The sequence below is a fragment of the Capra hircus genome, chromosome 3, assembly GCF_001704415.2.
Source record: "Capra hircus breed San Clemente chromosome 3, ASM170441v1, whole genome shotgun sequence".
In the NCBI taxonomy this organism is placed as follows: domain Eukaryota; kingdom Metazoa; phylum Chordata; class Mammalia; order Artiodactyla; family Bovidae; genus Capra; species Capra hircus.
The window spans coordinates 7,901,983-7,914,030 of NC_030810.1; the positions used below are offsets into that span (position 1 = coordinate 7,901,983).

Sequence of the window (12,048 nt, forward strand, 5' to 3'; positions counted from 1 at the left end):
ACCTGGCCCTTCCAGGAAGACCGTGCAGCTCCTAGGTGAGGCCTGGCTTTCCTCCCGTTCCCAATGCAGCCCAGACACTGGGCGGGATGGGGGAGGCAGCTGTGTCTTCTCAGCTCATCTGTGCCACTTCCAGACCAGTCTCTCTCCTTTCTAAAGACCCCCATGATAGGCTTGCTTTGAATGTCAAGTTTAGGCAGATGGATGGACTGCAGCCCTTTAACTTAGGAAAGTGAGACCTCTTAACTTGCTACTCACCATAGGACTGACACACCACGTGCACCAAGGGGTAAGACTTCCAGAGGACTCGGTCACACCAGGAGGGCAAATTGTACTTCATCTGCAAGTCAAAGTCAAGGTTGTGTAAAATGCTATCTAATAGCTAGTTAGCTAGCTAGCTAGATACAGATACAGATAGATAGATAGATTTAATGCTAGCACAGCCTGGAGGTAAAAAAATTGATAAGACCATTATACTATAAGATATAAAAATTCAGGTCAATCCCTTTCATGAACATAAATACAAAATACTTAACAGTATTCGCAAATCAAATCTAGCAATATATTTTAAAAGATAATATACCATTACCAAATTGGATTTATTCCAGAATTGTAAAGGTATTTTAATATGAAAAAGCATTCAATGTAATTCACTATATTAACAGAGTAAAGGAAGAAAATCATATTGCATCCACAAATAAAGAAAATGAATCTGACAAAATTTCATATCCATTCAAGATTAAGCATATATATTAAAGAATAGAAGGGAATTGCTTCAATCTGATACAGTATTTGCAAAACAAAGCAAAAACGAAACTACCCCTTACAATATTTAAGGCTTTTACTCTGAGATTAAGAATGAATCATGAATGTCTGCTCTTCCTATTTATAGTGAGTATTACCAGGCCCAAAAGCAAAGGTTCAGAAGAGCGAGCAGATAGCAACACTTCTAGAATCATGAGTGACATAACCATTTTCCATCTCTATTTTATGCCCCCAAAATTATTCCACACCTGCTGCTATCACAGCACCTCAAACATTTGATTATATTTATATTTACTTGCAAGTTGGCTTCCATTAAGTGATTTAGAAACTTTTTGAAAAATAGGAATCTTGTTGACTCTGCTATAATCCAGAATGTGACCCATGGACTATGAATATTTAAATATTTCATTAAATAGTAATGTCCCCTAAAGCTCCTTGTCCAAGTTACTATTGTAAAAAAAAAAAAATGCATGCTACTTTTAAAAGAAATCATAAAAGAAGAGATTAACTCATGGTATCTGTAATCCTTGGGTTCATCTGCCGCTGGTTCTGTATAGAATTTCCCCAGAAGTAGTTTTCAACTCTTTCTACCTGCCTTAAGTCCTGGCTCCATGGTCAAGACCCACAGTTTCAGACACCTACAGCCCTCCTTTAATGAGGTTCGCCTGGCCGTGCTCCCTTACCTATCCTCCTCACTATTTCACACTGTCTTGTTGCTTTATATTCTCCTGCTTTTTTTGGACTCAAATGAACCCCTCTACCTGATTTTCAATCCAATCTCTGCTTATTTTCTCCAACAATTTACTTTAATAACACACTGTAGCCATCCGTCTCCCTGAACTCATTCATTCACCATCTATCCAGGCACTCATTCGCACATCCATCCATCCGCTTACCTACCCATCCACTTAGACACTCCCTTACCTACTTACCCATCCATCCATCCATCCATCCATCCATCCATCCATCCATCCACTAACCTACCCATCCACTTATCCATCCATCCATCCATCTAGTAACCTACCCATCCACTTATCCATCCATCCATCCATCCATCCATCCATCCATCCATCTACTAACCTACCCATCCACTTATCCATCCATCCATCCATCCATCTACTAACCTACCCATCCACTTATCCATCCATCCATCCATCCATCCATCCATCCATCCATCCATCTACTAACCTACCCATCCATCCATCCATCCATCCATCCATCCATCCACTAACCTACCCATCCACTTACACATCCATCCCTCACCTACTTATCCATCCATCCATCCATCCATCCAGCCAGCCATCCATCTACTAACCTACCCATCCACTTATCCATCCATCCATCCATCCATCTACTAACCTACCCATCCACTTATCCATCCATCCATCCATCCATCCATCCATCTACTAACCTACCCATCCATCCATCCATCCATCCATCCATCCATCCACTAACCTACCCATCCACTTACACATCCATCCCTCACCTACTTATCCATCCATCCATCCATCCAGCCATCCGGCCATCCATCCACCTACATATCTAATCATTCAAACAATCTGTCCTATGACAAGCACTCTCCAAGACACACCGTGAGCAGGATGTCTGTTGGGTGTGTCAGACAATGCAAACTGGCAGTAGCAACCCTCCTTAATGAGCTTCCCCTTTCCTCTTAAGTTCTAGCTCTTTCTCCTCTGCGTGCTAAGTCACTCCAGGTGTGTCCGACTTTTGGTGACCCTACGTACCAGAGCCCGCCAGGCTCCTCTGTCCATGGGGTTCTCCAGGCAAGAATACTGGACTGGGCTGCCATTCCCTTCTCCAGGGGATCTTCTTGACTGAGGGATCAAACCCACGTCTCTTACATCTCCTGCCTTGGCAGGGTGGTTCTTTACTACTAGCGCCATGCCTGCAAACATCATATTTCTCATCCTAAAAGAGCCTATCCCTGACACGTCCTTCAATCACTTTTTTTCTTTTCTGCCACTTTTCTTTCAAAAATGTTCTCTCTTCACTGCCTCTATTTCTGGATTCCCCGTTACTCTCTCCTAACTTGAGGTATATACAACCTGATTTTCCCAGGTAGCTCAGCCCATAAAGAATCTCCCTGCGAATGCAGTAGACGCAAGGGAAGATTCCCCTAGAGGAGAAAGTGGCAACCCACTTCAGTATTCTTGCCTGGAAAATCCCACGGACGGAAGAACCTGGTAGGCTACAGTTCATCGGGTCCCAAAGAGTCGGACACGACTGAGCGACTTCAGTTTTGTTTTGTTTTTTAATAGTAAAGTGCGGTAATCTACACTGTACAACTTGAGGATTTTTTTACCCACTACTACTTAATGCCCATTTAACCACTACTGAGATCAAGCTGTAGAAACTGTCTATCATCCCAAAAGGTCCGTTTGTGTCCCTTCCTTGTCAATACTACCGCCTCTGAGAGGTAAACACGACTGTGACTGAGGTTTCTCCACTGATTAATTTTGCCCACTCTTGAACCTGTCAGTGGGCTCATTCAGCACATATTCTTTTGTGTCTGGCTTCTTTCCACCGTCTTCACCCTATTTCTTGTATAAGTTTGTTTCCATTTTATTGCTGCAGTTGTATTCCATTGTATGTATAAATCACATTCATCTATTCTACTCTTGCTGGGAAGAGAGTTGCTCCCAGTTTTTGGACATTATAAACAAAGGTGCTGTAAACGTCTCTGTATCTGTCTTTGGGTGAACAAATGCACTGCTTTCTCTCGGGTGTACACCAAAGCAGAACTGCTGAACAGGGTAGGTGCACGTTCAGATTTCAGAGATGCTGCCAAACAGTTACTTCTTAACATGGCAGTTCTCAGCACTGGCTGCTCTGCAGAATTGTCAGTGAAGCTTTACAAAGACCCAGAGAGCAGGGTCCCACCTCTGCTCTGTTGCATCAGAACCTCTGGCGAGGAGGTGGAGACATCATTTCTAAAAAGACTCACTAGTGACTCACCTGCACATTCTGGGTGAAGAGCCACTCTGACCCCCTTGCAGTCTGGATCTCACCCCCAAGACTCTAAGTCAAGGGACTTCCCTGGGGGTCCCGTGGTTAAGAATCCACCTGCTAATGCACGGGACATGAGTTTGATCCCTGGTCTGAGAAGATTCCACATACCTCACAGCAACTAAGGCAGAGTGCCACAACTACTGAGCCTGTACTCTAGAGCTCGTGACCCACAGCAAGAGAAGCCACCACAACGGGAAGCCCGCACACCACAAGTAGAGAGGAGCCCCCACGTGCCCCAACTAGAGAACATCCACCAGCAGCAACGAAGCCCCAGCGCAGCCAACAGACAAAACAACCTCTATGGCAACCGTTCTTTTAGTGTCCACCCAAACCCCCGAACCCAAGTCTGGCTGCTTGCTCAGAGGTCCTGTGAATGTACCTGTTCTCCTTGGCTCACACACTCCACGCTGCGGACCACCGACCCTCGGCCTGGCTTCTGCTTCAAGCTGTCTGCTTGGTCCTCTACCCACCTACATCCACTCTTTTTCTGTCTCCTTCGTCATCTCTGCTTCTCCCTCCCCTCTCTGAATGGAGATGACCCCAGATCTGCCCATAGCTCTTCTACGGTCATCATCCATGCACTCTTTGGCGACCTCACCTATTCCCATGGATCTGACCATCTTCTCTGTGCAGACAGCTACCAGACCTATGACCCAGCCCTGGCACCTTGCTTTAGCATCCATCTAGTATTCTTAACTGCCCTCTGGATGTTTTCTTTGGGATTTTCCACTCACGTTACACACTGAGTCTGAAAACAAGCTCTATTTTCCCCCTCGGAGCCAGCTCTGCCTTCCGATCTCACAGTTTGTGTTAACGTCAGTCAGATGGATCGATGAATCCTGCTTTTCTTCTTTTATTTTCACTGCTTCCGCTCCCGCTTCAGGCCCAGTTATTTCTCAGCGGGAGCCTCCTGGTTGGTCCCCTGCCTCACCCTCATCCTTTACACTGATGCAGACCAGTCTTCTCTGTGAATCACCGTGATGCTGCCAGCCCTTCAGGGGATCTTGTAGTGGCTTCCTAAAGCAGGTACTCATCTAACGGGTGAGAATGCTTCGCCTGGCATCAAGGACCTTCCTCTCTGCCATCTCAGGCCCCCATCTCTTCCTCCTCATACTCAAGTCCACCTAGACCATCCCCTCACCACCTCCAAAAGTACCTGCCGTGGTCCTTCCCCAATGGTGCCTTTAAGCCAGATGAGTCCAGCCACACAGCAGCCAGTGAGCACCTCACGATATGTCCTGCCTGCCCCGGGTCTCAGCCTCCTCGTGGAAGCAGTCCTGGGCCTGCTCTCCTCCTCTCTGCTTTTTTCCCCTTCTCTATCTCCTGCTTTGTTCAGGCGTCTCCCCGACTCTTGGCCTTTCTCTTCCACTGCCATCCAGTCTTCTGCCTGCCCCTGAGCCCAGGTGTTGCCCAGAATTCTCTCCATTTCCCCAGGCCTCTAGTGGCCAGGAAAGCTCCCCACTGCAGCACCCCTAGGCCCCAGGACCCAGCACAGGGCTGGTCCCCCTGGACCGGCTCCCAGAAGGTGATGGGTGCCAGAATTTCCTGCCTCAGCATCTGCTCCGGCAATCCTTTCAAGCTGAAGTGGATCAGCCCCCCTCCACCTTTGTCCTGCCTGTTGAAATCCAAGTGCCCTTCAGGCACCACAAAGCCCCTCTTCAAGAAGCCTCCAGGATTCTTCCCTGCCCTGGTGGTTACTTCCCTCTGTGAGTACTCTTCATAGAACTGGGCATCACATTATATTCTCTCTCTGCTTAGGGCTCCTCTGGTGGCTCAGATGGTAAAGAACCTGCCTGCGGTGCAGGAAGGATGATGTCCTGGAAAAGGGAATGGCTACCACTCCAGCATTCGTGACTGGAAAACCCCGTGGACAGAGGAGTCTGGTGGGCTACAGTCCACGGGATCACAAAGAGTCAGACACGACTGAGTGACTAACACTTTCACTTTCTGATTAGTTGTATCTTTATTAGTCTTTCCTACTATCAACTCTTTGAGGATAGACATCTAACTCATCTTTGATCTCCCACCACTTAGGACAGTGCCTAACCCATCACAGGTCATCGGTAAATACCTGTTGAACAAGAAGGAATGAATGCTTTACAACAGTTTCCTCACTGTTCCATGGAACACAAGTGGTCTCATAAGATATTACCTGATATTTCACGACCAATTGAATTTGGCACATGAATTGTCCCACAGAGAACCGAGTGCTCATAAACCTGTAAAGGCGCTGATACGTCCTGAAGCAAAGAAGCTAGTGTAATGATGATTCACTTGGCAGATTAGCAAATATATTTATAGGACTTAAAGAGACAGAAAGTATGCTAACAGCACATACAGCTTAATATAAAAACCCAAATAACCCAATCAAAAAATGAGCAGAAGACCTAAGCAGACACCAAAGAAGACATATAGATGCCCAACAGAAACATGAAAAGATGCTCAATATTGCTAATTACTAGAGAAACACAAATCAAAATTACAACGAGGTATCACCTCACACTGGTCAGAATGGGCATCTTTATTTTTTGAAGTCTACAAATAAATGCTGGAGAGACTGTGGAGAAAAAAGAATCCTCCTACACTCTCGGTGGGAATGTAAATCGGTGCAACCACTATGGAGAACAGTAGGGAGTTTCCTTAAAAAACTAAAAATAGAGCTGCCATATTATCCTGCAATCCCACTCCTGGGCATATATCTGGAGAAAACTCTTAATTCAAAAAGTTACATGCCTTTCAATGTTCATTGCAGCACAACTTAAAGGAGCCAAGACGTGGAGACAACCTAAATGCCCATCAACAGATGGACGGATAAAGAAGACGTGGTACACACACGCACACACACATGCACACTCACTCACACACATGTGCACACACACACACACACACGCGTGAACAGCAGCATCGTGAGCCAGCTCCTTGCAGTGGCCATGTCTGCTCGCCCAGCCTCTCCTTAGGGGAGGGTTTTCTCTGTGACACGATCAACATAGGATTTCTAGTGCCATTTCTTGTCACCTGGTGGATGAGGGTTCTCTTGACTTCCTGTTCGCCTTTATGGAATGGACAAAGGAGGCGTGAGATGTGCAAGGTGGGTGGAGATAGAGGACAGGAAAGGACTCACCCCCGTGGCTTTCTGCTTAGTGTAGGCGTATTTGTCCCGAGTCATTCTTTCAAAACGGTAGGTGGGTGCAAATGTGATTTCTTCTTCCTCTGAAATCAAACAAAAGGGTGGTTTCAGTTTTGACTCCCCATGTTTCACATCTGGGCAAGTTTCCCTCTTTTCCAGGTATCACTCTTCCCCTCCCGGTGAGGATGTTTGGGAAAAAGGGAGACAGAACGATGGAGGGAGGGGGCCCACGAGAAAAGGATGGTGGTTCTCACCAAAGTGCAGGAAAACCTTCTGCTCCTTCCTCTCCATGAGCAGCTGGTCATGGGACAGGAGGTCTGCGTACTGCTGCTGCTTGATCTTCTGAATGATGGTTTCTGCCTCCTGGGGCAAAGATATGGCCGGGCCACTGGTGAGACGACCCCTTCACCACATGACAAGCGGCACATCACCCACATGCCTGCCATACCGGGACTCCGAGCTCCCAAAGCTGCCCCAGACCCGGGTTCTAGAGATGTCAAGTTGGTGCTTATTCACACTCAATCATTTAATAAGGAAAACCCTGCAAGTATAGTGAAGTATCAACTCAATCACAGAAGTTTCTGGCTCTTCTAAATTTGCAGAGGGACACTATTTTTGGACACGGACTTCTGGCATCCTTTTTATAAGACTCCCTTGGTAGGTATGTCTCCCTTGCTCTCTCATTGTCTCTGTGAGACAGCTTGTTCATAAGGCCATGAAAGGATCTGAGACCCTAGCCCCTGAATCTGTGGGCATCAGGCCTCTGTGATCTGGGCTCAGACTCCGAGAGTCACCATGACGTTCGTGGGCTGTGCAAGCCTCGGGATCCAGGTGTCCTCTCTCCCAGGACTTATGTTACATCCACTCTGGCAGACGCACTGGGCCGACCCTCTGGGGAGTGAATGGTTGGGATGGCCCCTAATTGGGAAGGGTCAGGATCTGTGGGGCCCCTGTCCCCCCCATCCCCTCTGCCTGCTCAGTCAGCAGGGAGAGAAGGAATTCTCGAGAAGCATCTTGTGAGGGAGGGAGGGGTTGGGGAGGGTTAGGAAGGTGCAGATGGGCCAAGAGCCACTGAGGCAGAGGGAGGCCCAGGAGGTGCAGGATGTGGGACACCTGGGAAAGCGTCCGGGAGCAGAGCCCCAAGGCCCAGGTCCAATCCCACCATCAGAGATCTGTGGCGACCTGAGGCCGTCCTCTCAGGCCGCTTGTGCTCTCAACCGTAAACTCAGGTCTGTCTCCACCGTCCCCTCCCCCAGCACAGACACCAGTGCAAAGAACCCCTGTTACCCAGGGAGCAGACAGGCGTGGTTTTGCTCCCAGGCCTGGCCCCTGGCCCCTGCCCCCTCTTTCAGGAGCACAAAAATGACCGTGTCTCGTTCTTATCATGTCCAGGGGCCATGCCAATTCACCCCCTTCCCAGAGAATCCTTTGCCTTTCCCAAGGGAGCAAGGCCGTCTGTGCCGGGGCCCCCCTCTGACTGCTGCTCATTGGATGGGTGTCCAAATTCAGGAGTGTCTTCCTTAGGCTACCTGGTGACCCATGATTCGGGAAAAAAATTGAGCTGGTCCCCACAGACTTCAGCCTTTCCTTGGGATCTGGGACTGGTGAGTTGAAAGGCTGCTGCTGGTCAGCTAGGGCACCGGAGGGGCAGAGAGATGGTAGGGAGGGGTGGCTAGAACAGGTGTGTGGGAAGTAGGTGTGAGCAGAAAGTGAAAGTGAAAGTCACTCAGTTGTGTCCGACTCTTTGTGACCCCATGGACTATACAGTCCACAGAATTCTCCAGGCCAGAATACTGGAGTGGGTAGCTGTTCCTTCTCCAGCGGATTTTCCCAACCCAGGGATTGATCCCAGGTCTCCCACATTGCAGGCAGATTCTTTACCAGCTGAGCCACCAGGGAAGCCCAAGAATACTGGAGTGGGTAGCCTATCCCTTCTTCAGCAGATCTTCCTGGCCCAGGAATCGAACCGGGGTCTCCTGCATTGCAGGCAGATTCTTTACCAGCTGAGCTACCAGGGAAGCCCAGGTTGAGCAGAGGTGAATGGTAAAGAAAGGCAGTGGCTCCATAGTTGGAACAGTGTCGAGTCCCAGAGGAGTGGCCCCTCTGGACCAGCTTGGTCTGTGTGTCTCCACGACCTCCACCCTGAGCCAGCTCAAGAGAGCCTCTATCCTGTGCAGCCCCCGGCCCCAGGCAGAGAGCCCCTCACCCAGGTGGGCAGCTCCACACGGTAGTTGAGATCCCCGAGCCAGAAGAGGTGGGTGAAGCGGTGAGTGATGTTAAAGGAACTCAGCTTCTTGTCTCCCAGGGCCAGAAACCGGAGAATATTCATATAGTTTTGGTTTCGCCTAATGAAATGAAAAAGCAGCCAGCTTAGCACGGGTTCATGGGTTCCCTACTCCACGGGCCAGGAAGTCAGAGGGGGACATGTGGGGAAGTGAGAGACTTAAGTCTCCAGCAACCACCCATCTGATGTCGTCCCTGAGCTGAACTGGGAATGCAGGGCGGGGCCCCAGGAGCATCTGCTCTGCAGAGACTCAGTCATCAAGATTCACCCACACCCATGTGCCGCAGTTGCCTTTGATGAGATCACAGGAAAAGTCCTTAGAGGCCAACAGGGCAGGGTCTTGGCCAAAGGCTTACGGGGTTTAGGTGTTGAGGTCTGTCTGGGCAAATAACCCCAAAAGTTGCTCTCGGGGAGTGAGCTCCATTACCTGAGTTTCTTTTCGCTTCCTGAAGTCAGGTGGCTGTTAACAAATCCCAAGGAGGTTCCGTTGAACATGAACGACACCCCCACGGCTCCCTTGTTCCCTAAAGGGAGGAGGAGAAGGGAGAAGTCAAAACACCCGACAGGCAATGTTGCTAAGTGGTGGGAAATCAGGGTGAGGCCACGACACTCATCAGGAGAGAGCAGGTGTGGGGAAAAGTGGAGGCCACGGAAGCAAAAGAGCAGCTTCATCTAGGTTGACAGATGGCAGGGGATAGCGACTAGGGCAGGGGGTGAGATTCCTCTAGGACAACAAGAAAACGGGGTGAACAGCTGGCAGCCTTGGGGTTCTCGGCAGGTCTGAGGGAGGATGCTGCTGGTGTTAAGTCATCCTGGCATCACGCTCTAAGCAGATGTGTGTGTGTGTGTGTGTGTGAGTTTCCCCACAGGTCCAAGCAGGGCCATCAGAAATACTCAGAAACCTTGAGAAAAAGAGGTAGAAGGAGGAGCCGGTGGCTGGGGTGGGGCTGACCTTGCACCAGCAAACCCCAGCTTCCTGGAGAGGCCAAAACCTGCACTGAGACCCGTGGTTCTCAGAGTGCGTTCCCCAGACCAGCAGCATCAGCACCACCGGGGAACTTGGTGCAAGTGTGCATCGCAGGCCCCGCCCCGGATTTGCTGAATCAGAGCTTTGGGACTTGCTGTTGTTCAGTCGCAAAGTCTTGTCTGACTCTTGCGACCCCATGGGCTGGGCTGTAGCCCTTCAGGCTCCTCTGTCCACGGGATTTCCCAGGCAAGAATATCAGAATGGATTGCCATTTCCTTCTCCAGGGCATGTTCCCGACTCAGGGATCAAACCCACATGTCTTGCATTGGCAGGTAGATTCTTTACCACTGAGCCACCAGGGAAGCCCTTTAGTCACCAAGTTATATCCGACTCTTTGCGACCCCATGGACTACAGCAGTGCAGGCTTCCCTGTCCATCACCATCTCCCAGAGTTTTCTCAGACCCCATGTCCACTGACTTTGAGAGTGGGAGTCAGCAATCCCTGTCTAACAAGTCCTCTGGGTCAGGAGTTCAGCCAACACTGTCCCACCACCAGCTAAGGGCGGTTTTTACATTTTCAAATAGTTGGGGGAAAATCAAAATAATATTTTGATTAAATTGATATGAAATTAAAATGATATAAAATTCAGAGTCTAAAACATTTTACTGGAACACAGCTATGCCCTTAGATAGAGTCCAGTAGTTATGACACAGACAGCATGACCTGCAGAGTCTGAAATATTTACTCTCTAGCCTTTTAGAGAACAAGTCTGCCGGCCCTGCTCTAGGTGCTTCTGACACATGCCAAAGTCTGGGAACCTTCTCTGCCCATCATGGCAGCTGTGAGATGTGCTGGTCTTGAATGAGATGGGCTGTGAGCATAAGAGACACAACAGAATTGTAAGCCTAGTAGAAGAATAGAGTGTAAGATAGCTAATAAACCTTTAAATTGAATACCCATTGAAATGGTAATATTTTGAATGTATGAGCCCTGGGGGCTTGGACGGTAGAGAATCTGCCTGCAGAGCAGGAGACCCAGGTTCAATTCCTGGGTCGGGAGGATCCCCTGGAGAAGGGCGTGGCAACCCACTCCAGTATTCTTGCCTGGAGAATCCCATGGACAGAGGAGCTTGTCGGTCTACAGTTCATGGGGTCATGAAGAGTCGGACACAACTGAATGACTAACACTTCCAGGAGGTTTGATAAGATATATTGTGAAGATTGACTTTCCTTGTTTCCTTTTCCTTTAATTTGGTACTCAAAATGTAAAACCACCCAGCTGGCTAACATTCTGTCTGGGCTGGACAACGAGATGGCCCCAAGGACGAGCCAGGCCCGGCCTCCTGACCCAAGGCTCTCTCCCCTCTGCCCTGGCGATGACTCCCCTGTCCCTAGGAGGCCCCTCCTGTCAGCTTTCTCCCCAGCCTGGGGCCTAGGTTTAAGGCCCTGCCCACCGCGTCCTTGTCACAGGACCTTGGGCAGGTTTGGGAACATCACTGTACCCTCCAGAGCCGTGTCTGTGAGTGGGGCTCACAATAGTCCCTGCCTCCACAGGGTGTTTGTATTAAATGATACACAGCAAGCACTTAGCACACACAGCCTGGCACTGGGTCCACCCTCTCGGAGGTCTCAGCTCCTCCACCAGTCAGCCAGCACCCAGTGAACTCCTGCCCTGTGCTAACCATGGCTGGGAGCCAGTTCAGGGGAGGGAAATGGGGGGAGATTGGCCCAGAGGAGACGAGGAGGGGAGGGAAGCAGGGACTGGGAAATGGTGCACGGGAAATCCCCCGCCTCCAAGCTGCTCTCCAAGAGCCATGGAACTCAGACTGCCCGGGCCTGCTGCCTCCCTCTCTGGCCTTGTCCCATCACCCTGTAAGG

General features: G+C 49.5%; 1 protein-coding gene across 1 annotated transcript in view; it reads right to left on the bottom strand.

Annotated features, from left to right (window-relative positions):
* Positions 1–12,048, bottom strand: part of INPP5D (inositol polyphosphate-5-phosphatase D) — a 137,946-nt gene that overhangs the window by 24,040 nt on the left and 101,858 nt on the right. The window contains exons 14-18 of the mRNA XM_018041075.1: positions 9,631–9,727; positions 9,126–9,264; positions 7,174–7,282; positions 6,914–7,002; positions 256–337 (exon numbers count right to left, since the gene is read on the bottom strand). Of these exons, the coding sequence (XP_017896564.1) occupies positions 256–337; positions 6,914–7,002; positions 7,174–7,282; positions 9,126–9,264; positions 9,631–9,727 (516 nt within the window). The remainder of the gene's footprint in view (positions 1–255; positions 338–6,913; positions 7,003–7,173; positions 7,283–9,125; positions 9,265–9,630; positions 9,728–12,048) is intronic.